General features: G+C 37.0%; 1 protein-coding gene across 1 annotated transcript in view; it reads left to right on the top strand.

Moving 5' to 3' along the window:
- LOC117438311 (nipped-B-like protein) overlaps positions 1-27,400 on the top strand; it is a 191,220-nt gene that overhangs the window by 66,878 nt on the left and 96,942 nt on the right. The window contains exons 3-8 of the mRNA XM_034073860.1: positions 1,074-1,239; positions 2,326-2,456; positions 6,912-7,011; positions 8,551-8,702; positions 9,722-9,882; positions 13,313-13,406. Of these exons, the coding sequence (XP_033929751.1) occupies positions 1,074-1,239; positions 2,326-2,456; positions 6,912-7,011; positions 8,551-8,702; positions 9,722-9,882; positions 13,313-13,406 (804 nt within the window). The remainder of the gene's footprint in view (positions 1-1,073; positions 1,240-2,325; positions 2,457-6,911; positions 7,012-8,550; positions 8,703-9,721; positions 9,883-13,312; positions 13,407-27,400) is intronic.

Genomic DNA, 27,400 nt, shown 5'->3' on the forward strand with positions numbered 1-27,400 from the left:
TCTATTTCACGGTTGGTTTTCTTTGAAGCTATTTCTAATGTAATCAGCCTGGAAACTTCCAGTCGGTTAGCTTGTTTTTGTGGCCCTATGAAAATTGCTTTGCTATATAGCAGACTTTTTGGCCTCTTCTGGCTTACTCATCTCTGTAGCCCTTCCAAATCATCTGGTCAAGGCTTATTTGGTATACTTCCTTGTTGTGCTTGTAGACCTAAGAATGCCCTCTAAAAGTATAATATGCTCATTTATAATCTATTACTGTGATAACTGTTTTCATTAAACAAATCTTTTTACCAAGATTTGTGAATATATTGATTGAATTGACATTTTAATGATCATTCCAACAAACTATACTAGCTTTTTCTTGAGATTGCTTACATAAAAATGAATATAACAGGAGAAGAATAAGCCAGTAATTTAATTAGTAGCTTAAGTTGGTTGTGGACTTGTTTAGTTTTTGTGCTAGTGTTTTTGGTGGGGATTTTTTGTGGGTTTGTTTTTTTCTTTTATGGTGATTTTGTTTGTTGGTTGTTTGCTTTGGTGGTGTTTTGTGTGGTGTGTGGTTTGGGGTTTTTTTTATTATTTTTTTTTATCTACCCTCACCATAGGAAGTAAGAACACTGATTAAATATGAAGGTCAAAGTAGAAAACTTAATGTATATGATCAGTGCACTTACAGTACTGCATGTACTTATAAGGATTTTGCATTTTCTTCCTTCCCTTTATTTATGCATTCAGCTCCAAGAGAAAACTATTATAACATTAAATACTTTAATATTCTGGTATGTTTAAAAGTATGGTTTTGTTTACTATACTTGTGTTAGCACAGTTAAATATTTACAATAATATAGTAATATAACTTATGGACTTGAGTGCATCACTTTTTTCAAGAGTCCAGCCTTTGTGCGTGTTCAATATTAAAAAAAAAAAAAAGAAAAAAATCCAGAAGTCTTTCCTATATTTCAAATGTGGTTGTTAGATTTTCTTTCTTAATCAAATGAGGGATAAGGTGTCCATTTTTGTATGCTCATGTTTCATGAAATGATTCTGAACTCCTTTTTATTTTCTGATAACAGTTTTGAACCAGCTGCCTCTTCCATCACCTTTACCTGCTACAACAACAAAAAGCCTGCTTTTCAATGGACGGATAGCTGAAGAGGTGAACTGCCTTTTGGCTTGCAGGGATGAAAATCTGGTTTCACAGCTCATTCACAGTCTCAATCAGGTGTCAACAGATCACATGTATGTATTTTGGACTTTGATTATATAAGAGGCTAGTTTAGCAGTTTACCACTGTGTAAGAGCCAGTTGTTTCAATCAGAACACTAGTAAAATATCCAAGAGCCCTTATGCAGATCTGCTGCTTGTTCCATTCTTGCTAGTTAGGAGTGCAGCCTTTGTGTTATTGATCGTGCAATAGTCATTTCTGTTCCACTTTGGTCAATATTGTACGTAGACAAATTATATACCCGGTATTACACAAAAATATGCTTTTATGAGACACCCATGTAAGACTTATGTCAGTTTTGATTACATATTGAACCAGTAAGTATGCTAACATATTCTCTTTTTGTTAGTGTATATTTTGCTTTATCATTTTTCCCTGGTATCCTTTGAATTGTCTTATGTTAACAGCCCTTTTTCCTATGTGTTCCAATCAATTTTTTTGATCAAATGGAAGTAGCTTTTAAAAATCCTCAAAGCAAACAATAAGTGAAAGCACAGATGTATTTATAGAAAATCCGTTACATTTTTGATGGTTCAAAGAGAATCCTGTGATATGAAAGATATGCTGATTTTCCTTTTTAAATTAAAAGATTCTCAAAGTGTTGGGCTGCAGCCTGAATATTATACATTCTTTTATGGAGAAGATCACAATACAAAAGTGGGCATAAGAAACATTTTATAGTAGTCTGAAACTGACAGCTATGTATAGAATCATAGAATGCTTATTAATAGAAAATAAATTTGAACTCTGGTAGAAATACCTCTTCCATTCCTTCAATAAGAAAGGGGAAAAAATAGAGGGCAAGTAACAGTGCTTTGCAGACTTGGTTTCTGTTTTTGTTTGTTTGGGGTTTTGTTTGTTTGGTTTTGTTTTGGGGGTGGGTGAGGTGGCTTTGCTTGTTTACTTTTTGGTTTTGGTTTGGTTTAGTTTTGTGCCTTTTTTTAAATTATATATTTTAACAGTAAATTGTCATCCTTTGTTTTGGTTAAGCTAGTTGGTTTGTTTGTTGTTTTGTTTGGGCTTTTTATACTTGATTAATTTTTTTTTTTATAATTTGAAAATTTATTTACCTCTTTAATTGCTTACTTTCACAATTCCAGAGAACTGAAGGATAACCTTGGCAGTGATGATCCAGAGGGAGATATACCAGTCTTGCTACAGGCTATCCTGGCAAGGAATCCTAATGTTTTCAGGGAGAAAAGCATGCAAAACAGATACGGGGTACAAAGTGGTAAGGATTTTTGTTTGTTTATTGATTGTGTTGGTCTATAAGTTTAGGGGGCTGATACTAACCACAAATTTTTATGGAGCACTACGGTGATATTTATACCTTACCTTGTGTTTGATAGTGATATAAAGCTATGTAACTTGACATCTTCTAAGAGTGATTGTATTAGAATAAGTGTGGAAATAAACTCTACTGGGTGTTTTTGTAAAAAAAAGAATTCTTAATTTCACTGCAAAGTTTAATTTCTGGGATGATTGATTGGATTTTATTGTAATTTTATTTGAATTTCCTTATGGCTAGGTTCATATATTTGTCTTAGTAAATAATCAAAGTTGGGGGAAATATGCCTTGATCTTACCAAAAATTTATACAATTATAGTGTATCATTGTTCTTAATAGTTCTGGGGTAAAGAATAAGGATGAATAAATTGTATTTAACAGCTCCTCCCTGCCATTCCTCTTTTCAGCAGTTTGAGAGGCCCTGCTGATTTTAGTTTTTCAACAGTTAATTTTTTTTGAGGTTTCGTGAGATATACTGCTGGATAGCAAAGGTGGAGAAGGGGAGAGACTAATTAACAGATTAATCAGACAGATTCTACTTGTAGATCTTGATACTTCTTTATTTGCACCTGAAATCTTTTCTTTAAACTATGAAATGAGTAGGAGAATTTCCAGTTTTCCGGTGTGATGATAAAGCTTTGCTAGCATTGTAGAGATACAGATAAAAATGTTATTGGAGTCCACAGGGGATAGACAGTCTAAGGTTTTTTTTTGTGAGGAGAAATAATAAAATGAGATATTAAGTTCATTCCCCTAGGCTAGTGAGTAAAAAGCCATACATTTTTTGAAAAGAACTGGCTAATGACTGAACATGTAATGTTCCTTGAAAGAATGTAGAAATTTCCTGGAATGAAAATGTGTAAGGCTAAATATCTAGTAGCCCACTGATATGTGTATCCTGAAATTTAAGCTCTGAAAACAGTCTCCATATTCTGAGTTTGGTGGTAGCTGTGGCAGAGTATGATACCCACCCCCTAGCCGTGGGAAGTGTTGTGACTGTCCTGATAGTTTTTGCAAAGTGGTTCCTTAAAGAACATATGCTTGAATCAGAGTTGTCCACCAGTTTTGTAGAGTAAAATATTTTTTTGCCAGTGCAAAAGGAAGTCGTTGGTTTTGGAATTACTTGTTCTAGCAGAGGCTAATTCAGTGCTCCAGAGGAAGAAATGCTTTTGCTGGTTGATTCAATAGGTTAAGAATAATCTTTAATGAAATAAAAGCATCTCTATCTTTAGTAAATATGCTTTGGCCTATGCTTGAAGGAAGGTACTAGTACAGTATTAAAAACAATTCAACATGAAACTTAAAGTAACAGTTGATGTTTTTTAAAGTTAACAAAGTTATTTCAGAGAGCCAGAAGACATCAGACTTTAAAACTTCCTTGAATATTTAATTTTATTTTACATAATTCTGAATACTTGTACCAGTGCGAGCATTGCAATGTAAGAGTGAAATCAGAAAACTTGAAAGAAAGGGGGAAGAGGGGAAAAACATAGCTGTAGACCAAGTATTTTGAGAGGAAGGTGGCTCTGGAATTAATGTTTGGAAAAGCTAGACAAAGTGTGACTTAATTTTCTATGGGAAAAGGCCGCACTGGAAATAGGGGGATATTTAAGCTACATTCTGGCAAATTGTGGTAGCCTTATTAGATATTAATGCATACTATTCAGATCTCCAAGGCCAGAGGAGGATATACTGATGTCTTCTGGAAGCAAAAGTAGGGTTTTCTTCTGCTTTCTGAACAGATATTTTAATCTCTGTAGAGTCATGATTTGTAGAACAATTGGGGGGTTGGTAGAGATATGTAATGTAATGCATTTTGCCAATTAGAAGACTGACATTTTGGCTGTTTTCTAGTATTGCAAATTAATCTCTTCTGATTTCCTTATTGTCTGCCTTCTGAATATTGTCCTTCTGCCTTCTGTTGAGTCCAGCATGTGGTGAATTCAGTGATGGGTACTGTGATCCAGCATTTGTAATGGCCAGAATTGAGAAGGAACAAAAGCAGCAGGGACCCCCTGTTTATTTATTCAGCTTGGGGTGGCCCTCTGCCCCATGATCCCTTCCTTGAGTGTCAGTTCCACTGACAAACTGAACTCAAATTCATTTCTTCCAGCCTTATTTTTTAACTGAAGAAGAGAAAGACCACATTAAATGTGGAATAAAATTCTGGGTTCTGTACAATTTACCAGGAAATAAAGACATTTTCAGAAAGCTAAATACTATGTTTTGAATACTTGTGAATATAAGGTAAAATACTGGCAGAATTCTGTGCTGAGGTGGGTTTTTTTTCCCCAAGGTCATATTGATTTGTAGCTGAACACTAAATCTGGAGCAAGAATAGTTTTTAGTTATGATGAACAAATAGTGCAAGATTTATTATGTGGACACTTTTGCTTTGTGTCCTCTGTGCACCCCACCACCACCTTCACCCCCAAAAATTTGCTGGCATATTTCATTTCAGGTGATGTAGCAGCAGTGTTCAAGCTCTTATTCCCTGTCTTTTGCTAATAGTCTCATTGTTGAAACAGTCTTCATAGAGATCAGATTTTTAGTAAGATTTTTCAGACTGTTTTCTATTACTAGGTTGTCTGAACATATGTGGCACGAGGGCTAAATTAGCACAAGGGCAGTATGTTTATTTTAGACTTATCAGGTGGCAGAAAAAGTTCTGGGTGCCATCTTTCAGCTGCATTTATAGTGTATGAGTTTTTCATAATTTTTTCACTTTGGCTTTGTCTTTCAGCAGATATGTGTTAGAAGGTCAGCTAAAATAATGTATTGCAGTAGTTTAGTATTCATAACGTTGCTTAGAGTGCAGAAAGTTCACTTTAAATTATTTACCACAATTTGTGACTTTTTGAGGATCAAAATCTTATGCGTCTTTCCATAAATGTCAATTACTTCACTTATATAAGAATTCAAGTGCACATATGCCTGTAAAAGGGAAAAATTTTGTAGAGATATGCTTTCAATATGACTGTATATTTAACTGAAAAATCACCTGTTAGTGAGCAGTCCTAGCTTAAGCATGCATGATGCTGTAATAAAGTTTAATTATACAATACTTTTTCTGTGGTCATGAGCTATGGTTTTACATAGGGAGTTGTTTCTTATTTAGTAGGAATACTAAAATGAATTTGAAGTACACTTTTTTCTAAGATTGGGAGTATGTGTTAAGGAAACTCATTCTAGGAGTTTTATTACTAGAATAATGTTTTGATAAAACTGAACATTACCAACAATCAAAACTGAAGCTGCATTTAAAAAAAATTCTTAAGTATTTTAAGGTATGTAAATGAGCATTGGAGCCATAAATCTGCTGTTTGGTGATATGACAACAATGTAACAAAAAATGTACAAGAAACTATTTTAACGTTAATGTCCACAGGCTGGTTTTAACCTCTTTTCAGACTAAATTTTCGGGGCAAACTTTTACTCCTTCCTTATTACATCTTTACTAGGCAGACTTGTTATCTGTCTGGAAACATTGGAGACACTGTTGTGGTTTTGGGGGGATATGTTGTGGGATTTTTTTTTTATTGGGAGGTGGGGTTTCTGTGGTTTTGTGTTTTTGTTTTGTGTTTTTTTGGGGGAGGGATGACTGTGGGGTGTTTGGGCTATTTGTTTTATTTTTTTCAGTTAAAATCTGGATAGTGTACTTCATTTTGGGTCTGTTCAGCCTGGAGAAGGCTGCATGAAGACCTTATAGCAGCCTTCCACTATCTGAAGGGGGCCTACAAGGATGCTGGAGAGGGACTCTTCACTAGGAACTGTAGTGATAGGACAAGGGGTATCGGATTCAGACTTTGTCAGCAAGTACCATGTGCCTATAATCCAGGACTTTGTTAATATAATAAAACACTCCAGAACAGAAGAAAGAGTTCCGCATGTAGTTTCAGACCAGTTACCGGGCTTTAATAGATTTAATCTCCAGTTATTTGATATCAAAATAGTTTTGGAAATTAAATGCTCTGTATCTGCACAAAGAAACCAGTACATTACTTTTAGATATAAAAGTGATACTGAAGAAGGTTTTTTTTTTAATTGTGAATATTACAATGTGCTAAGTCTTCTCAAAATCCTTGCAAAATCTTTGTTGTATACTTTGCTATTTCTTTCTATGGAAGCTTACCTTCATAGATTTGCTATCTAGAACTGAGGGTTGTGAAAGCATGTGTTGTATTTTCTGAACTATTTATTTGGTTTATTTTTATTTTGAAAGCTCATACAGATAATTGATTTTTTTTCTTTTTTATTAATGCTTCCTAGCATTTGTAGGTAGATGCTGTTAATGGCTGTAAATTTATAATCTCTTTGTATGTAATAATTTCTGAAATTAGAGATTTCCTTGATAAAAAGGGAAATGCATGTAAAGTAATGATGCCTTCTTCTTAATAGGGATGATGATGTCACAGTTTAATATTTCTCAGAATTCTGTGCGAGGTAGTCCTGCATCTTCCAGTTATCAACAAACCACTATCTCACATAGCCCTTCCAGGTAACTTTCTTTTTAAATGGGGTGGGATGGGCAGCAATCTGCAAATTCTTCCTACAGTGACAATCAATTATTGTTGCAAGTATGTGAATGGAAAATATTAATTTTCAAGACAGATTTTACATTTATCTGACAGCAGGGTGAGTTTCTTCAGCTAGCAAAGAAACGTCCTTTTGTTAGCGAGTTAATCTTAATATTCTGACTAGTCATGATTCCCCATTCTCTCTCCTTCCAATCATTTTGGCAAAGTTTCTTAACTTTCTTTCCTGCTTAAGGGATTTCCCTGCCTCCTGCCACCCTTCCAGCTGTTCTGTACTTGGGCCAGAGACTGAAACTGGTAGCAGGAGGATAGAAGAGGCTGTGTGTTCTGGCATGTGTAACAGTACTAATGTGACAGGAGGGAAAGAAAGAAAACTTTTAAAAACATGGAGTACTGCTGTAAGAGTTATATGAAAGGCTTCTCAGAGGAGGTTAGGCCCAGTTAGTTTTTGGGGTTTTTTTTTGGGTTCGGGTTTGTTGGTTGTTTTTTTTTTTTTTTTCAAACTTTGTCAGCAAGTATCATGTGCCTATAATCCAGGACTTTGTTAATATAATAAAACACTCCAGAACAGAAGAAAGAGTTCCGCATGTAGTTTCAGACCAGTTACCGGGCTTTAACAGATTTAATCTCCAGTTATTTGATATCAAAATAGTTTTGGAAATTAAATGCTCTGTATCTGCACAAAGAAACCAGTACATTACTTTTAGATATAAAAGTGATACTGAAGAAGGTTTTTTTTTTTTTAATTGTGAATATTACAATGTGCTAAGTCTTCTCAAAATCCTTGCAAAATCTTTATGTTGTATACTTTGCTATTTCTTTCTATGGAAGCTTACCTTCATAGATTTGCTATCTAGAACTGAGGGTTGTGAAAGCATGTGTTGTATTTTCTGAACTATTTCTTTGGTTTATTTTTATTTTGAAAGCTCATATAAGAATACAGGTTAATAGAATAAGTTGTATTCACTGGACTTTGGGTCAGGTCCTGCCTAACTGCCTATCACATTCAAACATCTTACCAGCATAGTTCTCTCAGATGCAGTTCTTCAAAATCTTACTGGAAAAATCATATTTAGAGTAGACGGCTCCTTGTTAATCCTAGTCAGCTAGTTATGTGATAATTAAACCTTAGCTGTCACTTTCATTCAAACTTCTAGGACTAATTTTTGGAAACATATCTTGTTTTAGTAAATCTGCAGATCTTATTATCTTATTTTAATAAATGTTTCTGTGACTGTTTCCTTTCCCTGGTAGAGGTTTTATGAATGCTTTTTATTCTGTTCTTCACTTTTACTAATGGAGTACCCAAGCTGTGGCTCTTAAGTAATAATTGAAGTTGGGGAGGTATTGTTAGTTTAAAATACTACTTTTGAAGGGGTTTCTTGACTGCATTGGAATTTTGTCTCTTACAAAAGTTATAATGTTCCAAATGTATAATTTTCCAAAAGAAATATAAATTTATCTCAATTTTCTTTTCCAATTTTTTAAAACTTTATTTTTAGCCGGTTTGTGTCACCACAGACAAGCTCTGGTAATAGATTTTTGGCACCACAGAACAGTCCAGTGCCTAGTCCCTATGCTCCTCAAAGTCCTGCAGGATATATGCCATATTCACATCCTCCAAGTTATACACCACATCCTCAGATGCAGCAAAGTAAGCCTGTGATCTTTGTTTTATTTTTCTATCTCATGTTAGCTTGACTTTCATGTGCATGTTTTATAACTTTCTAATTTCTTTGAAGGAGTTATGTGCTTTATGTAAATATTTGAGTTGGTAGGGACTTCTTTTGTTATGTTTAAGTTTTGCTTTCCTGACTGTACAGAGTGCTAGTATATACTTTATTAAGAAAAAAAAAAAAAGGAAGGAGGGGGAGGAGAAGAAGAAATAGTAAAACACATGTTCATGTTAAACTGCTCCTCCCCTTTTCCCCTACGTACACTGATTTTTCTGTAGTTGTCATGTATAAATGAGACCAGAAAAATCAGAACAAAACCCCTTTTATTTGTTATGGCAATTATTTATCTGTACTAGTAAAAACCTAATTTTTGCCAGTGCAACGTAAGTTTTGCTGTGAGCTTTTTAGGCTTGCCAAACCTTTGTAGTATAGACTAGACTAAGTTGGCTAGAATTATGCTCAAGGTATGTACTAACTGACATAGATGACCTTCAGAAATAATGGATTTCTTTGTTCTTCCCTTTTCTAAAAGCAGTCTTTTTTTTTAAATAGAATCCTCATTGGATTCTTTCAAATTATCTGTTCTTGAAGTTTAGTAATGTGCTTAGAATTTATATAGCTGTTCAGTATGTGTCTCAGGAATACCTTGGAAGTTATTAAAGTACTAAACTAGTCAATACAATTTATATAGAGGAAAATAAAGTTTTCTATAACCTATAAGGATATGATTAGTGTAGATGTGGAGAGAAGCTTGGCTAATTGTACATGCAATTTAGGTTTTAAATCCTCTTGAAAATTCAATTTTTAAGTATCTAATTTTATTCAAAGTATTTGTGGCAAAAGTATTCAATCAAGAAAGTTGTATCTTTAGTCAGATTCCAAATTTCTTGCATCCAGCTTATTAATATTCACTATTATTGTGTTTTCTGTGAAATATTTTAGAGTTAATGACTGTGAATATATCAGTATACTTTTTCACTTTTTTTTTGTATTTCAGCTTCAGTATCAGGTCCTATTGTCACAGCTGGGATGAGAAATCTTCATGAAAATAACGTTTCAAGTCAGTTGTCTGGAAATTCAGCTAATCATCATGCTGATAATTCTAGGCATGGCTCAAATGAAGACTACCTACAGATGGTGCACAGGCTAAGTAGTGACGTATGTTACCTTGATCAGTTTATGATGATAAAGCAAGTATGTGTTTAGCTGCCTTAGAAGTCAGATATTTTACTGTGTTGTTAATGAATAAAACCACTGAAAATGTTTCAAATGTGTTCACTCAACTGTGCAACTTTAATGTGTGTTTTTTCTACATTGCTCTTTCCTTGGAACTGATTGTAGCATTGATTCTGGTGAAATTATGAAAAGTAAAAATTTGTACTCGTATGTGAGTTTATTTTAAAGAAATGGTAGAGTGTCTTTGCAATTACTGTAGCAATATCTTGATGCAAACAATACTAGATTTTATATAGGTGTATAGTTAACTTGTTTTTCTGAAGATTCCCACAACTGTCAATTAGACTTGACATATTGGAATAACCTATTGGGTAATATAGTAGTGTTGTCAAAGGCAAAAATTCCTTTTGATGCTTTTCCTTACTGGTGTATTATGTGCTTTTATGGCCTATATTCTTTATAAGACATTTTCCCCCATTGATTTTAGTTCATGTGGGAGAAATTCTTGTTGAAATCTTAAATATAAAGGAAAAAAATCCAAAAAACAACTTTCTCCCACAGTGTTTTGAAGATCTTAATTTTCTTCTTAATGAGCATCTCATCCTGTGGATGAAGCATATTGGGATTAAGTTTCATTTTCATTTTTTGACTTTAACTCTTTGAACAGTATGGTCATAGTGATGCCTACAGCAGTAAGCATAACAGTAGTTACAAAACTTCATCAAAACCTGGTGGCAAGCAGAAGCCACCTTTGGTGTCTTTAGGTGTGTGCATTTTATTTAGTTTACAAAAACTCGGCAACTCTTGTTTTCCACTTAACTTGTGGAAACAAAAATGTGTTGTATTCAACAAGTGTACTATTAACACCAGGCTCCCTAAATACCTTACCAGGATTAATACACTAGAACTCTAAGAGAATTTTTTTTTAGTATTTTTTTTAATGCAAGAATTATGCTGATTAAAATATTAACTAAGAAGAGAGCTTTGTAATGAAGATATTTATCATAAAACACAATCATCAGATGTTTTTCTTAGTCTCTGCTTCAGCAATGCAGATTCTTCAAAATAAGCTGTTCTTAGCATTAAGTGTATGTATAAACCCCCAACTATGTTAAAGGTACATTTTCAAGAGAGTCTTCATTTTGTTAAGATAAGATATTTAGAAAACTTTAATATTAGGATAATTTATTTCACAATGTTCAAAGAGGAAGTAATTAAATATATTCAACCCTAATTTTGTGATCCAAGCAATGCAACCACATTCTAGTTTGTGAGAATTTAGAAGTGAAGGTAAAATGTAATTATAGCTTTAAAAGCTGATTTTAGTAGTTATGCAGAAAAGAGTTTGAAGAATTTGGATTAATTAAAGTTTTGCATCTGTGTATGTACAATAAGCTTAATCGTAATCTCACAGCCTCTTCAGAAGCAGCGTGATGTTTGGCACAGATAGTTATGAATGAGGATTATTAAATTGTAAATCTTAAAAGCTTTAACTATTGTTTCGTCTTTTTCTTAGTTTTAGGATTTAGTTGCTTTAAAAATTATGAATAGCTACAGGATATTGTATATTTGCATTATATTATTTTACAGAATCAGGAAGTATATCCTTGAATGCTCGCTGCACATATACTCAATAAAGCACAATTTTTTTATAAACTTGAGAACATTCATAGAACAAAAATTCATGCTTTAATTTCACCATTTAATGAAGTTCTGAACTAGGAAACAGTAAATGAGCACTTCTGAAAATGTCAGCTACGGTAGGAATGGCATGTGTACCTGAAAGGTCATCTACCTAGTCTGTTTAGTTAAGAAAAGGTACTTTTGCCTTGACAGTTATAGGCAGAAAACCTCTTCTGTCCTAATAAAGCATATATGTTAAAAAGTTACTAAGATCCACCACCACCGAATATTTTTGGGTTTTGTTTGGGATTTTTTTCAGCTTTTTTTGAGATTTATTTCAATTCAAAGGTAAGTCAGGTTTGAAAAATATCAGCTCCATGATTTCAGTGTATTAAATAAATAAGTAACTTGTACATTCATTTTGACTTGCAATAAAGCATATGTAAGTTTAATGTATAGTTCTTTTTATTTCATTGAATCTGAATATTAGATTTCTTTACACATGAGGCTTTCCTCATGTGAGGCAACAAGTCTTTTTGCAAGCACTGTTGCAAAAATAAGTGTAATTAATAGCACAGCATGAGTTTTGGATTCATGTTGCTGTGGGAGGGGAAAAAAAATGAATAGACTTGTTTTGTAAGTTGTCATGGTTTAAGCATGAACCCAGGACATAAGTGCTCATAGATGGTAAAACTGATGAAATTTGGTTTCTTACAAATTTATACTCTGCATTGTAAGCACCTTTAGTCCATAAATATCAGTCTCTTTTCCTTTTCCCTAATCTGTGTGAACTATGCCTTCGCAAGGCATAACATGCACGTTGCCTAGTATACTGCTATGCATGTAGTAATTGGCTGATTGTTAGAGGGAGTGCATAGTTGCCATCCATTTATGTCAGCTGCTGAAGTGGGAGTGCTACAGATTTTGTTTGGTCCTGATGTGTGTATGCTGGAGGGTATAAATACAAAGTGTTAGTTTTTCTTAACTGTAAAAGTAAGATGGCTTTCTAATAAACTTTTAAGGGTAAATTAAATGAAAAAATGGTGAGTTCATTTAAAAAACAACAAAAAATTTTTTTTCTACTCCTTTCAGTTGGTATTGTATAGAATCATAGAATGGTTAGGGTTGGAAAAGACCTTAAGATCATCTAGTTCCAACCCCCCTGCCATGGGCAGGGACATCTTCCACTAGACCAGGTTGCTCAAGGCCCTGTCCAACCTGGCCTTGAATGCTGCCAGGGATGGGGCAGCCACAGCTTCTCTGGGCAACTTCTTCCAGTGCCTCACCACCCTCACAATAACAAACTTCTTCCTTATATCTAACCTAAACCTTCCTTGTTTAAGTTTAAACCCATTATCCCTTGTCCTATTGCTACAGTCCCTGATGAAGAGTCCCTCTCTGGCATCCTTGTAGGCTCCCTTCAGATATTGGAAGGCTCCTATCACTTTCTACTTTTCAGCTCTTTACTATGAGTGCATGTACCAAAATCCTTCTAAATGGAATCTTAATGTCAACCGAAAGCACTTATTTAGCTGGAAGACATATACATAGATTAATTTTTGTGTACGTGTTCTGGGCCTAGGTTCTTCTTAAGGCTGATTGTGCTCTGTAATGTTGCCTATATAGTAGTCTAATAGCAGTCTGAATTACAAAGATTTTTGTATGAATCAGTATTTTTAATATTTGTATGCTTTTTCATCCAATCCATTTTATCGGTATATGTACTAATTTCTGTCTTTATCAAGTGTTCATGTTCATAATGTTAATTTTTTTATCATTGTCACTTTAGGATGGCGATCCTTCAATAAGGAATGCTGCATCCTTTTCCTTGAGGTCACCACAGTCAGTCTGCTCTCCAGCTGGAAGTGATGGAGCCCTTAAAGGTAGTCTAGTGGTCATATATCTCAATGTATTTTTTTTTCTTCCCCAGTTTTCAAGAATAGTGTTTAAAGAGGTTTTTAGTTAGTTCTCCTGACTTCTGTATTCCAGTAGTACTAAAGAGTATGTCATTAAGTTTTGGATATGAAATTGTTTTGAGCCCTGAGCCAGAAGAAATTTCTGAAGGTCTAAAAATTGACTAATCATACTTCAAAGCAAAGCTCAAATTCATAGAGGACAGAAGAATTTTAAATATTTTCCAATATGATGATTAAATTCTTTATAACAGCAGTTTCAGTTCCTCTATGTAAAAATGGTTTAAAGGCAGCATTACAAGTATGTTATTGTCTTGATTACAATCATCAGATTTTAAGAACATGGAAAGTACTTCAATGAACCCAATATATCTAGCATAAATGAACCCTGAAAGCATTAGCTGTGGAGAAGGAATAGGGTGAACTGTCAGTCAACTGAGAAAATAATTCTTTAAGCTAAAATCTGGAATGAATACTGATGTTTTTAATATTATCCCAAAGAAGTAACAACTGAGATATACGAGATTTAGCAAGGTACTGATTTGGCCATATTCCTGCTAATCTAGGTTTTCAGTACTTATGTATTTACATGGCAGTAGTAAAAAGATGAAACAGTACTTTCTTCTCTTTAGCCCTGAAACAAAATTAAGTCTTTTTGGATGGTTAGGTTAGGTGAGGAGGGAGATCAGGAGATGGGTAAGACTAGAGAAAGTGAGGGTATTGGGCTTGTGCAGCCTGGATAAAAGAAGTCTTGGAAGTGGGGCAGGACAGGACCTTAGAACAGTCTCCTCATATGTATGAGGAGATTATCAGGAAATCTTGAGTCAGGCTTTTCATAGTGTTGTGGAGGAAGGATGAGAGACAGTGGACTTAATTTGAAATGAGAGGTTCTGACTAGGTATAAGGAATAACTGTTTCATTATCAGGACAGTTGAGCATTGGAAAAGCCCAGAGAATCTGTGCATTTTCTATCCTTGGAGGTTTTCAAGACCAGGCTGGGTAAAGCCCTGCATAATATGGCTTTGCTCACCGTGCTTTGAGCATGAGGATTGACTCCTGAGGACCCTTCTTGACTGAATTATCCTATGATCCTGCGACTGCTAAATGATATCTGTGGTTTATCTTCTGTAGGCATATACTGTGTTAGTGATAGAAGAAATGTGGCTCAAATGGAAGTGAGAAGTACTTGTATAGTATGCCAACAGCATAAATATTTTAGGAGGTCTTGTGCTAAAGGACTTGTAAGACTTCTCTAAATGGCAAAGATTGTGTTTTTCTTTTAACTGAGTACACAAAATACGTGTTTGTTGAGCTTATCAGTTTAACAGCTAAGTTGCTTCTGCTCAAATATGTGATTGCCATTCAGACAGAAGAATACATGAATTTTTTTTTTGTCAAAGTTGCTGCTGTTTCAATTGCTTGTTTTGGAACTTGTTTTGAAGGTATACCTTTTCATATTTTTCTGAGAAAAAATCTGATTGTACAATTCAGATTGTAAAGTTTCAGCATTAGAGGGGCTGAAAAAGTGCAAGAGAAGCTTTTTGATTTATTTACCTCTGTTAATTTTACTTTTTTTCATTGATAAAGCACTCAAATGAAATACTGTTACTAATGGTGCTACCATTTTGCCTTCTTAAAGAAATTAATGAACCCCCACTGAGAGAACCTGTTCTTGATGCTTCAAGAATCTTGCCATTTACTTCCTCAAATCTTGCATTTTAGAAATGTATTGAAGAGGTGTGGATAATTACAGTGTTACTTATAATACATGATCCTTGAGTTTTTGGCCTATGATTTGGAGTGAAAGCGATTGGTTATGCTGATAAATTTTCCAGTGATGAACAAACTGCAAATATCTATGCTGAGCTTTTTTGTTGCTACTCTCATTAGTCCTTGAAGGCTTGGTTGACAAATTGCAAATTTTGATAAAGAAAATAAGCAAAATATTTGTTTGGGAGGACAAAAAAAATGGCACTAGACATCATCAGTCCAGAGAAAGATCACAGGAAGGATGTTATATATAAGTTTTCTTATATAATATATAAATGCAGGGCAGTTATCAAAGTATGGGTACAGACCGCATTTCTCTACTTCTGACATGGAAGTAGCAAGGACTTCGGGAGACTTGGAGAATGTGATAGTCCAGCCTTGAATTACTTTAAGACTGTCTGATTGTGACAGAGTCTAAATGAAGAATTGTTGTTTGCAACTCGGGCAAATATTTGAGAGATGGTAGAAGTTGCATTTGTTCTTTTGGGTGGTTATTTACTTATTCGATGGTGTAAAATTTCTTTGTTACAGAAATTTTTGCCTCACTTCTGCTCCAGTAAAGGTATCATTGCAGCTGAAGTTTTATCAACAAGTTCTAGGCTGATCTTTATACTTTCTTTTTAATGTAAATTTTATATTTTTAGCTATGTAAACAGAATAGTGGCTCTGTTTTCATGCTATCAGCTGTTACCACATCTGTTTTAATAGAAAATTCATTTCTATGAATTCATCTACAAAGAATTAACATGAAGTATTTTACTTCTGTTGAGCTTGCAAAATATCTCATGTATCCATTACCCAAGATCGGTTACTCATCAGAATCCTTTATCTATTTGTTCTACTTTCCTACTACTCTGGAATCTTTTTTTTTGGTTGGTTGGTTGGTTTGTTTGCTTGCTTTATTGTTTAGGTTTTTTGGTTGGTTGGTTTTTTAAGTCGACTTCTAAAGATTTGTATTAAAGGAAAGCCTTCCACAATGTTTTTAGTCCATTCCTTTCCAAAGAGGAGTTAATGTATTTACAGTCCTGTTTCCATACAGTTTCATAAACTCTTGGGAAAACAACTGTAAGGTATATCAACAACCCTTATGAAACTATAATTTTGCACTCTTTCCCAGAAATAAGTTGTATTCCCTCCAGAAATTCTTAATGGGTACTTGATTATTTTCTGAATCATTTGGAAAGATTGCTTTTATTTTCTTAGGGTTTTATAGGACTTCTCCAGAGAGATTCCTCTACACTTGGTCTTTGAATGTATAGTGGGTGGCAAGAGTTAGGAATTTTCTCAAATCTGTATTACAAACTTCAGTGCTCTCAAAGGTACTTGTTAAAAAAGAAATATCATCTCACCTTCTCTCCTTCAAAACAAATGTGGAAGAAATTTATTCAAAGATATTTTCTGACAGGGCCAAAACATATATTCATTCTTGTTTCTTTCTTCAAGTCTTATTTTTTTCCATGCAAGGATTCTTCTGAATTTAGCAGTTCTAAGCTAGAACAGCCAAATCTGAGGCTTTTCATGAGGCATTTGAAGCTCTGGAGAAAGTGGTGTGACTTTTCTCTGAAAATTGCTGAAAGAATATATGGAAAGTGAATACAATCTGTTTAAAAAAACCTCCTAAATGTATGTTGTTCTTTGTCTCATATGCTATCCCTTTAAGTTTGAATATTAAGTTATGCTCTTTGAAAATGAATGTCAATATAGTCTGTTAATCAAAACAAGTAATAATTTTGTTATATCTAGTACAAAACGTGGGAAGATTTCCAGAGGGAAGGTACTGTGATTTTAGTAAACACAGCAGGAAAGGGCTTAGGGGCTTCCAATCTTCTTACCCTTATGTTGGATGTGCTGTATCAGTATCACTCCCAATAACTTTCATCTTTGTTTTATTTTGTTTGTTAAAATGTCAGTAATGGAGTTTCTTTACTCTTGCCATGCAACCTGTTCAAATTCTTACTGGTAGAAAGCTTTTCTCCTAATGCCTAGCCCTAATCATTTTTGTTGCACTTCTTTCCAGTGGGCAAGGAAAACCAATTTGTTCTTATTGCTTATTATTTTATTTCTAGCAATCATTTACATACCAAAAATTTTATTGTGTCTTGTACTGATCTAATCTTCTACAGACTGAACAGCACGGGTTCTTTCTATCAACTTTATATAATAATTATTTCTGAGCTTTTAATTGTCTTTTGTTTTATCTGAATTCTAAATGGTCTTCATTTGTCTTGATGCTGTACTGCCTTAAGTCATAGTTGCAACTCTATTTGAAGACTTAGAATGATGAGTAGTCAGAAAAGTACTGTAGATGACCTTGTCATATAGCTACTCTTTGGTGATAATTTAGTGTTGCAAGCTGTTATAAGCATATTGCTGTCTTTCTGTAGAGCTTATCTGTCTTCATCTCATGTTATAATTGCTTTTTCTCAGATGAATAAAAAGTTTGTGCTGCTTCTTATTGAATTTCTGTTGTTTCAAAAGGTTATTCCAATTAGTCAAGAACACTCAATTTTGATTCTGTTTTTAAAGGCAGTTCTGGGCCTCTCACTTGACACCAAAATCTCATTTTTAGACTAATGACTAAAGTCATCTTTAGACTAATAAAATACTAATTCTGTTACATGAAAAGTTATTAATGACAAATATTTTGCACTAATATTCTTGAGTGCTCTGGAAAGCTGCACTTGTTCACCTATATTCTGTTCATCAGTTTTTACCAAGAACAACTGATACTCTCAACAGCTTTGCAGTAGGGTGTACTGCAGTCTTTGCAGTATTTTTGTCTAGATCATACTTCCTGAGTTTGTTAGTGAAATTGTTATGAGGGAGCTATATAGAAAGCCATGCTAAATCCAGGCATGGCACTCAGTTCTCCTTAATCCACAAGACAGATTTACAGAATAAAATTATTTTGATTTGATGATAGTTATTCATTAAAAAATCACTTTGGACTACAATCTCTTTGCTATTATTTCAGTCCTTATAGAGAAATTGTTTTTCTTGTATGTATTTAAATCACACAGACTATACATAGTACTCTGTGCAGTCTTTTACCAACCTTTTGAATGGACTATTTGGTTTCCCTTTTTGAATATGCTGTAGACACAAATTCTCAAGATAATTATTATAAATTCTGAGATAGGTTTAACCAGCATTCCAGGGTAAATTTATCTGATTCCATTTTCATGAAAACACTGGAATGCTGTATCTAGGTTTGCTGAACAACAGTTTGGTATCCGCTTGAATAATGTTCCTCGAGTCACAAGGGTCATTTTGCTATGGATTTAAAAAGGCATAGCAATTGAATGTTCCTGATGTTTCTCTCCAGTGTGTTATGAACCAAGTATTAGCCAGCAGTCTTCATTTGTTCACTCATAGGGTTTTTTCCAGCTTTCAAGTATAGGGAACAATACTTCCGGCAAAAGAGCCTGTAGGATGGGTAAAAGACTTTCTTTTAGCATCTGGGAACCTTTACCTGCAAGGGATTTAAAGGAATGTGGAGATACTGTTTTGAGTGACCCTTTTGAAGTTGTTGTGCAAGTGGAAAGCTAATACTTCTTTAAAATTCTGTACAATATGTGAATCCTAAGTTTCTGATAACCTTAATAGTTGGATTTTAACTGTGTGGATCATAACAAAGACTGTGATCAGTGGTGGGAATTCGGTGAATCAGCTTTAAAAGGTGAGTGGTCTCTAAAGAGGATCAGAGAAAGAATTGTGAATGTTTAAATGAGATGTGAATAGAATAGAATATTTCTGTTGGAAGTGTCCCCTACAATGGTCATCTATTCCAACTGCCTGACCACTTCAAGGCTGACCAGAAGTTAAAGCATGTTATTAAGGGCTTTGTCCAAATGCCTCTTCAACACCAACAGGCTTGGGGTATTGAACACTTCTCTAGGAAGCTAGGAAGTTGTGAATGCTCCATCCCTGGTAGTGTTCAAGGACAGGTTGGACAAAGCCTTGGGTGACATGGTTTAGTGGGAGGTGTCCCTGCCCATGGCAGGGGGCTTGGAACTAGATGATCTTAAGGTTCTTTCCAACCCTAACTGTTCTATGATTCTAAGCCTGTTCCAGTGTTTGACCAACCCCTCAAGAAAGAAATGCTTCCTTATGTCCAGTCTCAATCTCCCCTGATGCACTTTTGAAACATTCCCACACATCCTGTCACTGGATACCAGGGAGAAGAACTCAGCACCTCCCTCTCTACTTCCTGTCCTTAGGAAGCTAGCAATGAGGTTGCCCCTCAGCCTCCTTCTCTCCAAACTAGACAATCCCAGAGTCCTTAGCCACTCCTCATAGGACACGCCTTCCAGCCCTTTTACCACCTTTGTTGCCCTGGATGTATTCAAGGACCTTAACATCCTTAAATTGTGGGGCCCAGAACTGCACTCGAGGTGAGGCTGCACCACTGCTAGAGTGAGCTAGTCACCTCTTTTCACCAGTTGGTTATACTATGTTTGATGCACCCCAGGATGCAGTTTTCCCTCTTGGCTGCCAGGGCACACTGCTTTCTCATATTGAGCCTGCTGTCAACCAGCAAACCCAGATCCCTCTCTTCAGGGCTGCTCTCCAGCCAGTCCTCTCCCAATTTATACTTGTGTCTGGTGTTACTCTGTCCCAGCTGCAGAAATGGGTATTTGGATTTGTTAAATTTCATGCCATTAATGATTGCCTAATGCTCCAGTATATCTAGATCTCTCTGCAAGGCCTCTTGTTAACAGCACCTCTCAATTTGGTATCATCAGCAAACTTGCTAATGGTGCATTCAACTCCTGCCTCCAGATCACTGATAAATATGACCAGAACCAGCCCTAGGATTGAGACCTGAGGAATACTGCTGGTGACTAGTCGCCAGCCAGATATAGCTGCCTTGTAAATTGGAATAACCTTGGCTAGTTTCCAGTTGGGGGACCTTCCCAGACTCCCAAGTGCTTTGGTAGATGATTGAGAGGGGTTCTGCTGTAACATCCACTACCTCCTTCAGTGCTCTGGGATGAATTCCATCAGGCGTCATGGACTTGTGAACATTCAGCTGATACAAATGGTCCCTTACAATTTCAGTGTCCACAAATGGAAAGTCACTGCTCCTGCAGTTGTGGTCCTCTGACTCAGAAGAACCAGGCAGCCCAAGGTCTATCAGTATTATAAAAGCCTGATGCAAAAAAAGGCATTGAATGCCTCTAGTTTTTCGTCATTCCTATTTGTCAGGTGGCTATCTTCAACAAGTATTGGTTCACTGTGTTCTGGACAGAGCCTTGGGCAACATGGTCTAGTGTGAGACATCCCTGCCCATGGGGGGAGGTGGGGGTGGGGGTGTGGAACTAGATGATCTTAAGGTCCTTTCCAACCCTAAGCATTCTATGAGTAGCATACTTAAAAAGCGCCTTTCTTCTTCTTTGACACAACTGTCTGGTTTCAACTCTAGTTCAGTTTGGCCTTTGATTTCTTCTCCCTGCATATGTGAACTGTAAGCTCTGTAATCTTCCTGCGAAGACTGACCTCACTTCCAGAGGTCATACCATTTATTTTTTCTCCTAAGTTCCATGAGGAGTTCCCTGTTCAGCTACCCTGGTCTGCTCAGCTTGCTTGACTTTTGACGCAATGGGGTTGCCTGCTCCTGTGCTTTTAAAAGGGGGTTCTTAAAAACTGATCAGCACTCATGGATCCCTAAACCTTCAAAAGCAGATTCCCAGGGGACACTGCTAAGTAGTTCCCTGAAGAGCTTCAAGTTTGCTCTCTTAAAATCCAGAGTAGCAACTCTGCTGTCCTTTTTTCTCATTACACTGAAAATTGTAAACTTGACCATTTTGTGTTCACTGTGGCCAAGACACCCACCTGCCATCACATCTCCCATGAGTCCTCCTCTATTCACAAAGAACAAGTCTAGGAGAGCATCTTTCCTAGTTCACTCCCTGAGTACTTGTGACAAAAAGTTGTTTTCTACAAACTTGTGATTCCCCAAACTTGCCCATCAGAGCAGTATGGTATTCCCAGCTGATGTCTGGGAATTTGAAAACTTCTATAGGGACAAAGGCTACTGATCTAGGTTTTTTTCCTAAATTGCCTGTTGTGCAACTCATTAGTGCTACCATCCTGGCTGGGAGATCGATAGTAGACACCCACTGTGATGTCTCCTTTTTTTTTTCCATCCCTCCAATCCTCACCCAGAGGCTCTCAACCACATCATCCCTAACTGTAAGGGCTGTGCAGTCAAACCTCTTATATACAGTGCAACAACCTCCACCTCTCCTGCCCTGCCAGTCCCTCCTGAACAGCCTTTTGGCCCTCTGTCCCAGCACTCCAGTTGTCAGACTCATTTCACCACATCTCCTAATACCAATGGCATCATAACTAGGAACAGATTAAGGCTTCCCATTCATCCTGTTTGTTTCTCATACTGCTTGTGTTGGCGTACAAGCATTTCAGATGTGCTTGTGAAACCTTCTGTGCTCTTAGGAGCAGCATAAATGTTCACACTAACATTGCCATTCTCAGGGGATGCCATGCCAACCTTTGGTTTACCTTCAGCTCTCCTGATGTTATCCCTTCCCCCATTGTTTCTAATTTAAAGCCCTCTCAGTCAGTCTTGCCAGCTTATAAGCAAAGTGGTGTTTACCCCATTGGGACAGGTGGATCCTATCAGGACCCAGCATGCCTTGTGTTTAAAAGACTCATGGTCATAAACCCCAAAGTTCTGGCAGAGGCACTAGTCCTAGAGACAGGTATTGATGTCTTCAGCTCATCAGTTTCTTCTGAAGTTTCTCCCCATTAATGGGAGGATTGAGCAAAACACTACCTGTGCTCCTGAACTTTTTAGCATTCTTTCCAGGGCCCTTCAATATTTTGATTTATCTTAGACTTCTTGTTGCAGTATCATTAGTACCCACAAGAAAGAGCAGGAGTAGGTAATAGTCTAAAGGCTGTAGTAAGTTTGTCAGTCATCCCTGATTCGGACCCTAGGGAGGCAGGAAACTTCTCTGAAAAAAGACAATGTGGTCTGCAAATGGGTGCTTCTGTTCCCTCAGGAGGGAATCACCAATGACCATAACTTGCCATTGTTTCTTCTCAACACTAGTCTTAAGGCAGTTATTTTTGCAAGAGGTTGGTTGACCTAACTTTGGCGAGACTACTTGCATAGGTTCTTCCAATTCTTTTTTATTGTATACTTTGTCTAACATACCCACAACCTCATACCTATTCTGTAAACATACCTGAGAGGGTAAGGAAGGGTTACCCTTGTAACCCTCTTAAGGGTTACAGTAAGCTTTGTGCAGAGTATTGTAGCATAACTAGAAAGTGTGGAAACAGAAACTGTAAGATTTAGATGTCAGTGATGTGTGCAATCTCCTGGACAGAAGTTTATTTGTTTACTACCCAAGTCACTGAGCAAGTGATGCTATTCCATGGTAAAAAAGCAAGAAGTGTTTTTGAAACTACATTTTTAAGAAGGCTAAGTTACTGTCAATGTAATGTATGTTATAGTTGCTCACATTATAAAAGATAAATCAGTTAAGAGTCACAGGAAAGAAAAGTGTTTGCAAGATTTGTAGTAGATAAAACTTCTTCCATACTTAGTGCCATCTACCACTAGGAATCAGTAGGATAAACCAATTAGTACAGAGAAATGGTCCCAGGATTTTCATGGCTGGTTAAAATGACTATTACTGAAAGATGATGAAGGTAGCATTCATGGTGTTCTCTGTAGAGACCTTTTCTATGATGTTACCTGCTTTTCAGCTATGTTTGGCATTGTGCGGCTAGATGGCCGCACACAAAGAGTTGTGGTCAATGGCTCAATGTCCGGCTGGAGACCAGTAACAAGTGGTGTCCCTCAGGGATAGGTGTTGGGACCGGTCTTGTTTAACATCTTTGTCGGTGACATGGACAGTGGGATTGAGTGCGCCCTCAGCAAGTTTGCCGATGACACCAAGCTGTGTGGTTCCGTTGATAAGCTGGAGGGAAGGAATGCCATTCAGAGGGACCTTGACACACTTGTGAGGTGGGCTGATGCCATCCTCATGAAGTTTAACCATGCCAAGTGCAAGGTCCTACACCTGGGTCGGAGCAATCCCAGGCGCAGCTACAGGTTGGGCAAAAAGGAAATTCAGGGCAGCCCTGTGGAGAAGGACTTGGGGGTGTTAGTCAATGAGAAAATGAACATGAGCCAGCAGTGTGCGCTTACAGCCCAGAAAGCCAACCGTATCCTGGGCTGCATCAAGAGGAGCGTGAACAGCAGGTCAAAGGAGGTGATCCTGCCCCTCTACTCTGCTCTCGTCAGACCTCACCTGGAGTATTGTGTGCAGTCCTGGTGTCCTCAACATAAAAAGGACACAGAACTGTTAGAACAAGTCCAGAGGAGGGCCACGAGGATGATCAGGGGACTGGAGCACCTCCCATATGAAGACAGGCTGAGAAAGTGGGGGCTGTTCAGCCTGGAGAAGAGAAGGCTGTGTGGAGACCTCATAGCAGCCTTCCAGTATCTGAAGGGGCCCTACAGGAATGCTGGGGAGGGACTCTTCATTAGGGACTGTAGTGATAGGACAAGGGGTAACGGGTTAAAACTTAAACAGCAGAGGTTTAGACTGTATATAAGGAAGAAATTCTTTACTGTGAGGGTGGTGAGGCACTGGAATGGGTTGCCCAGGGAGGATGTGAATGCTCCATCCCTGGCAGTGTTCAAGGCCAGGTTGGATGAAGCCTTGGGTGATATGGTTTAGTGTGAGGTGTCCCTGCCCTTGGCAGGGGGGTTGGAATTAGATGATCTTAAGGTCCTTTCCAACCCTAACTGTTCTATGATTCTGTTCTATCTGGATACCCATCAGTATTTCCTGTTTAGTAATGATACAGTGACCTTCCTGAATCAGTGGAGAATCTGGTTTTATCTCACAAGTTTTACTTATTCCTGCCATACAGAAGGAGTTTGGACAAAGTTCTTTTACAGATAATCATAGAATCATAGAATAGTTAGGGTTGGAAAGGACCTTAAGATCATCTAATTCCAACCCCCCTGCCATGGGCAGGGACACTTTCCCAATTCCATGTGAGCTTTCCACTATCTAGGCCCTAAGGAAGGCAAAGCCTACCCCTTCCCCACAGAGAGGGGCTCAGCAGCTGTTTTCCACCAAGTAATTCCTGGAAAAAAAACAGCCCCAGGTGAGGATCTGAAGCTGGTGGGATGCTGTCCACCAAGAACTGATGCATCAGATCTTGTTTTGCTTTGTATTTTTGCAGTTCACAGCTTTGGCATACTCCAAACTACAGAAGTAGTGCAGCACAGTGCTCTGATACTTAAGAGGACAATTAAAACAGTCCTCCTGGCATAACTGCAGTTTATTAATGTGCTTTTGCTTAAAATAAATATATTCCGTATGCCCTCCAGAGAACAGTCAACCAGAAAACGAACTGTGCAAAACATTGATTCCAAAACTCTGTATCAAATCAGTCTCACCTGGTTTAGGATAATACAAACCCAAACTGGCCTACAGCTCTGATGTGTCGTGATGGAAGAGCTGATTCTGGTTCACTATATGTGTTTGATAATTATGGTGCCGAGTACACACCTCATACATATTTCACTTCCATAGACATTTCCTTGATCTGTTTCCATTAGCATCTGTGCTTCTTTCTCTTCTCCATTATTTTATATGCTATACATAATAATACATAATACAGCATCTACTTTAATATCACACAGCTAAACTGTAACCCAATTTACACTGGTTTATGTTTGAAGTAATCCTTGTATTACCTTTACTATATAGCTTATACTTTAGTAAATAAAAAGATGAACTTTCAAGTGTTCACAGAAGTAAGAAACCTTATTAAGTAGAGACATCTTTACCACTGTAACTGTGTATATCAGAATCTTTCAAGAGTACTTCCATCAAATACTTATTTTTATTTTTACTTAGTCTGCAATGCACATTTGGCACAATAAGATCACTCTTTGCACTGCAGTATTAAGCAAATCTTCATATTGTTCATTGTAATAAATCTTCTTAACTGCACTATACATCAGTCCAAGGGAAGATTCAGCAGGAACTACTTTTACTTGTACTGAGTCCCCCTTATAAATACCTTGGATATATGGAAGATCAACTACAGAAAGTCAGTTACTTTTTCCTCAATTACTATATGGCCATAGATTTAGACTCAGTATTTGCCTACATATATCTCTGTTCTAAAAGAACATCCTGAAATTTGGTTAATTCCCCAAGGTAATATCTGAAGATCAATATATGATCCATACAAATGGATCCATATACAAATGCATGATCCATAAAAACATTTATTCTTTTATCAGCAAGTCTTGTAAGAGCTTTGTTATCAGACATATGATGGCTCGAGCTTTCTCCCATAGGAAATATTTCAGACTGACTTCAACAGTAATAGGCACAACACTGTAATGGGTGATGTTTTGTCTGAAGTCTAATTATCCAACAGAATATGGTACATGTTCAATGTGTACTTGTTCAAATCTGTTAGTGTTTTTGGTAGAATGAAACTGTTGGAGAATGCTTCGTCATTTTCAATTTCTTTTCACCTCAAAGTTTGCCGATGACACCAAGCTGTGTGGTTCCGTTGATACGCTAGAGGGAAGGAATGCCATCCAGAGGGACCTTGACACACTTGTGAGGTGGGCTGATGCCATCCTCATGAAGTTTAACCATGCTAAGTGCAAGGTCCTACACATGGGTCAGAGCAATCCCAGGCACAGCTACAGGTTGGGCAAAAAGGAAATTCATGGTAGTCCTGCGGAGAAGGACTTGGGGGTGTTAGTCAATGAGAAAATGAACATGAGCCAACAGTGTGCACTCACAGCCCAGAAAGCCAACCGTATCCTGGGCTGCATCAAGAGGAGCGTGAACAGCAGGTCAAAGGAGGTGATCTTGCCCCTCTACTCTGCTCTTGTGAGACCTCACTTGGAGTATTGTGTTCAGTTCTGGTGTCCTCAACATGAAAAGGACACAGAACTGTTAGAACAAGTCCAGAGGAGGGCCACGAGGATGATCAGGGGACTGGAGCACCTCCCATATGAAGACAGGCTGAGAAAGTTGGGGCTGTTCAGCCTGGAGAAGAGAAGGCTGTGTGGAGACCTCATAGCAGCCTTCCAGTATCTGAAGGGGGCCTACAGGAATGCTGGGGAGGGACTCTTCATTAGGGACTGTAGTGATAGGACAAGGGGTAACGGGTTAAAACTTAAACAGCAGAGGTTTAGACTGTATATAAGGAAGAAATTCTTTACTGTGAGGGTGGTGAGGCACTGGAATGGGTTGCCCAGGGAGGTTGTGAATGCTCCATCCCTGGCAGTGTTCAAGACCAGGTTGGATGAAGCCTTGGGTGATATGGTTTAGTGTGAGGTGTCCCTGCCTATGGCAGGGGGGTTGGAACTAGATGATCTTGAGGTCCTTTCCAATCCTAACTATTCTATGATTCTATATATAGGTATTTTAGTTTGTAAGCCCTTTTGTTGCCAGAGGCTTAGCCATCATTAGACATCTTGGAAATACATGAAGTTATTGCCAGAATATTTACTCTTAAAATGCAGCTTATAGGCCTTACTATCAACACCTTTTAGGAATTTCCTTCAGGAGGAAGTTACTTTCAAATACCTGCCTAGAAGAGGAAAAACTATTGTTTTTTCATTTACTGGATTCCAAGTATGTTTGGTGGAATGCACTGCAATCCTTCTGACTTCCACAAGTCTACCCAAAGATAAAAAAAACCACCTTATCTGTTGGTGCAGTGGGATTTTTTTTTTCCCAGTGTGAATGAATGCAACAGTCTTGTAAAATTTACTTAAAAGTTTAGGACAAGAGAGTATCAAATCTGTGTCCTATTTGAAGTGTAACTGTGAAAAATTTTAAATGTTCCATTGTCGCAACTTCAGAAATATTCATTTAAGAGAGGATTCAAGAGTAAGATGTCAGTAAGATCTCTGAAAATTTTGAACTATCTCTAATATTTGTAGAAATAAAAATGCAGCTTGTATTTTCAGTGAGTAGTAGTCATTGCCTTTAAATTAGTAACTATCAGTTTCTGCTATACATTACACTGCGATAGTCTCATAAATTATTTTCAAAAGAGACGGTAACTAGAAGTGTGTGTGGAGAGGGCATCACAAGAATAGGCATGTCTGGTGGAAGGCAAGTGAGAGATCTTTCTAGGGTGTAGCCAGGTCTTCAGTACTAATG

Source organism: Melopsittacus undulatus, assembly GCF_012275295.1.
Source record: "Melopsittacus undulatus isolate bMelUnd1 chromosome W unlocalized genomic scaffold, bMelUnd1.mat.Z SUPER_W_unloc_8, whole genome shotgun sequence".
Lineage (NCBI taxonomy): Eukaryota > Metazoa > Chordata > Aves > Psittaciformes > Psittaculidae > Melopsittacus > Melopsittacus undulatus.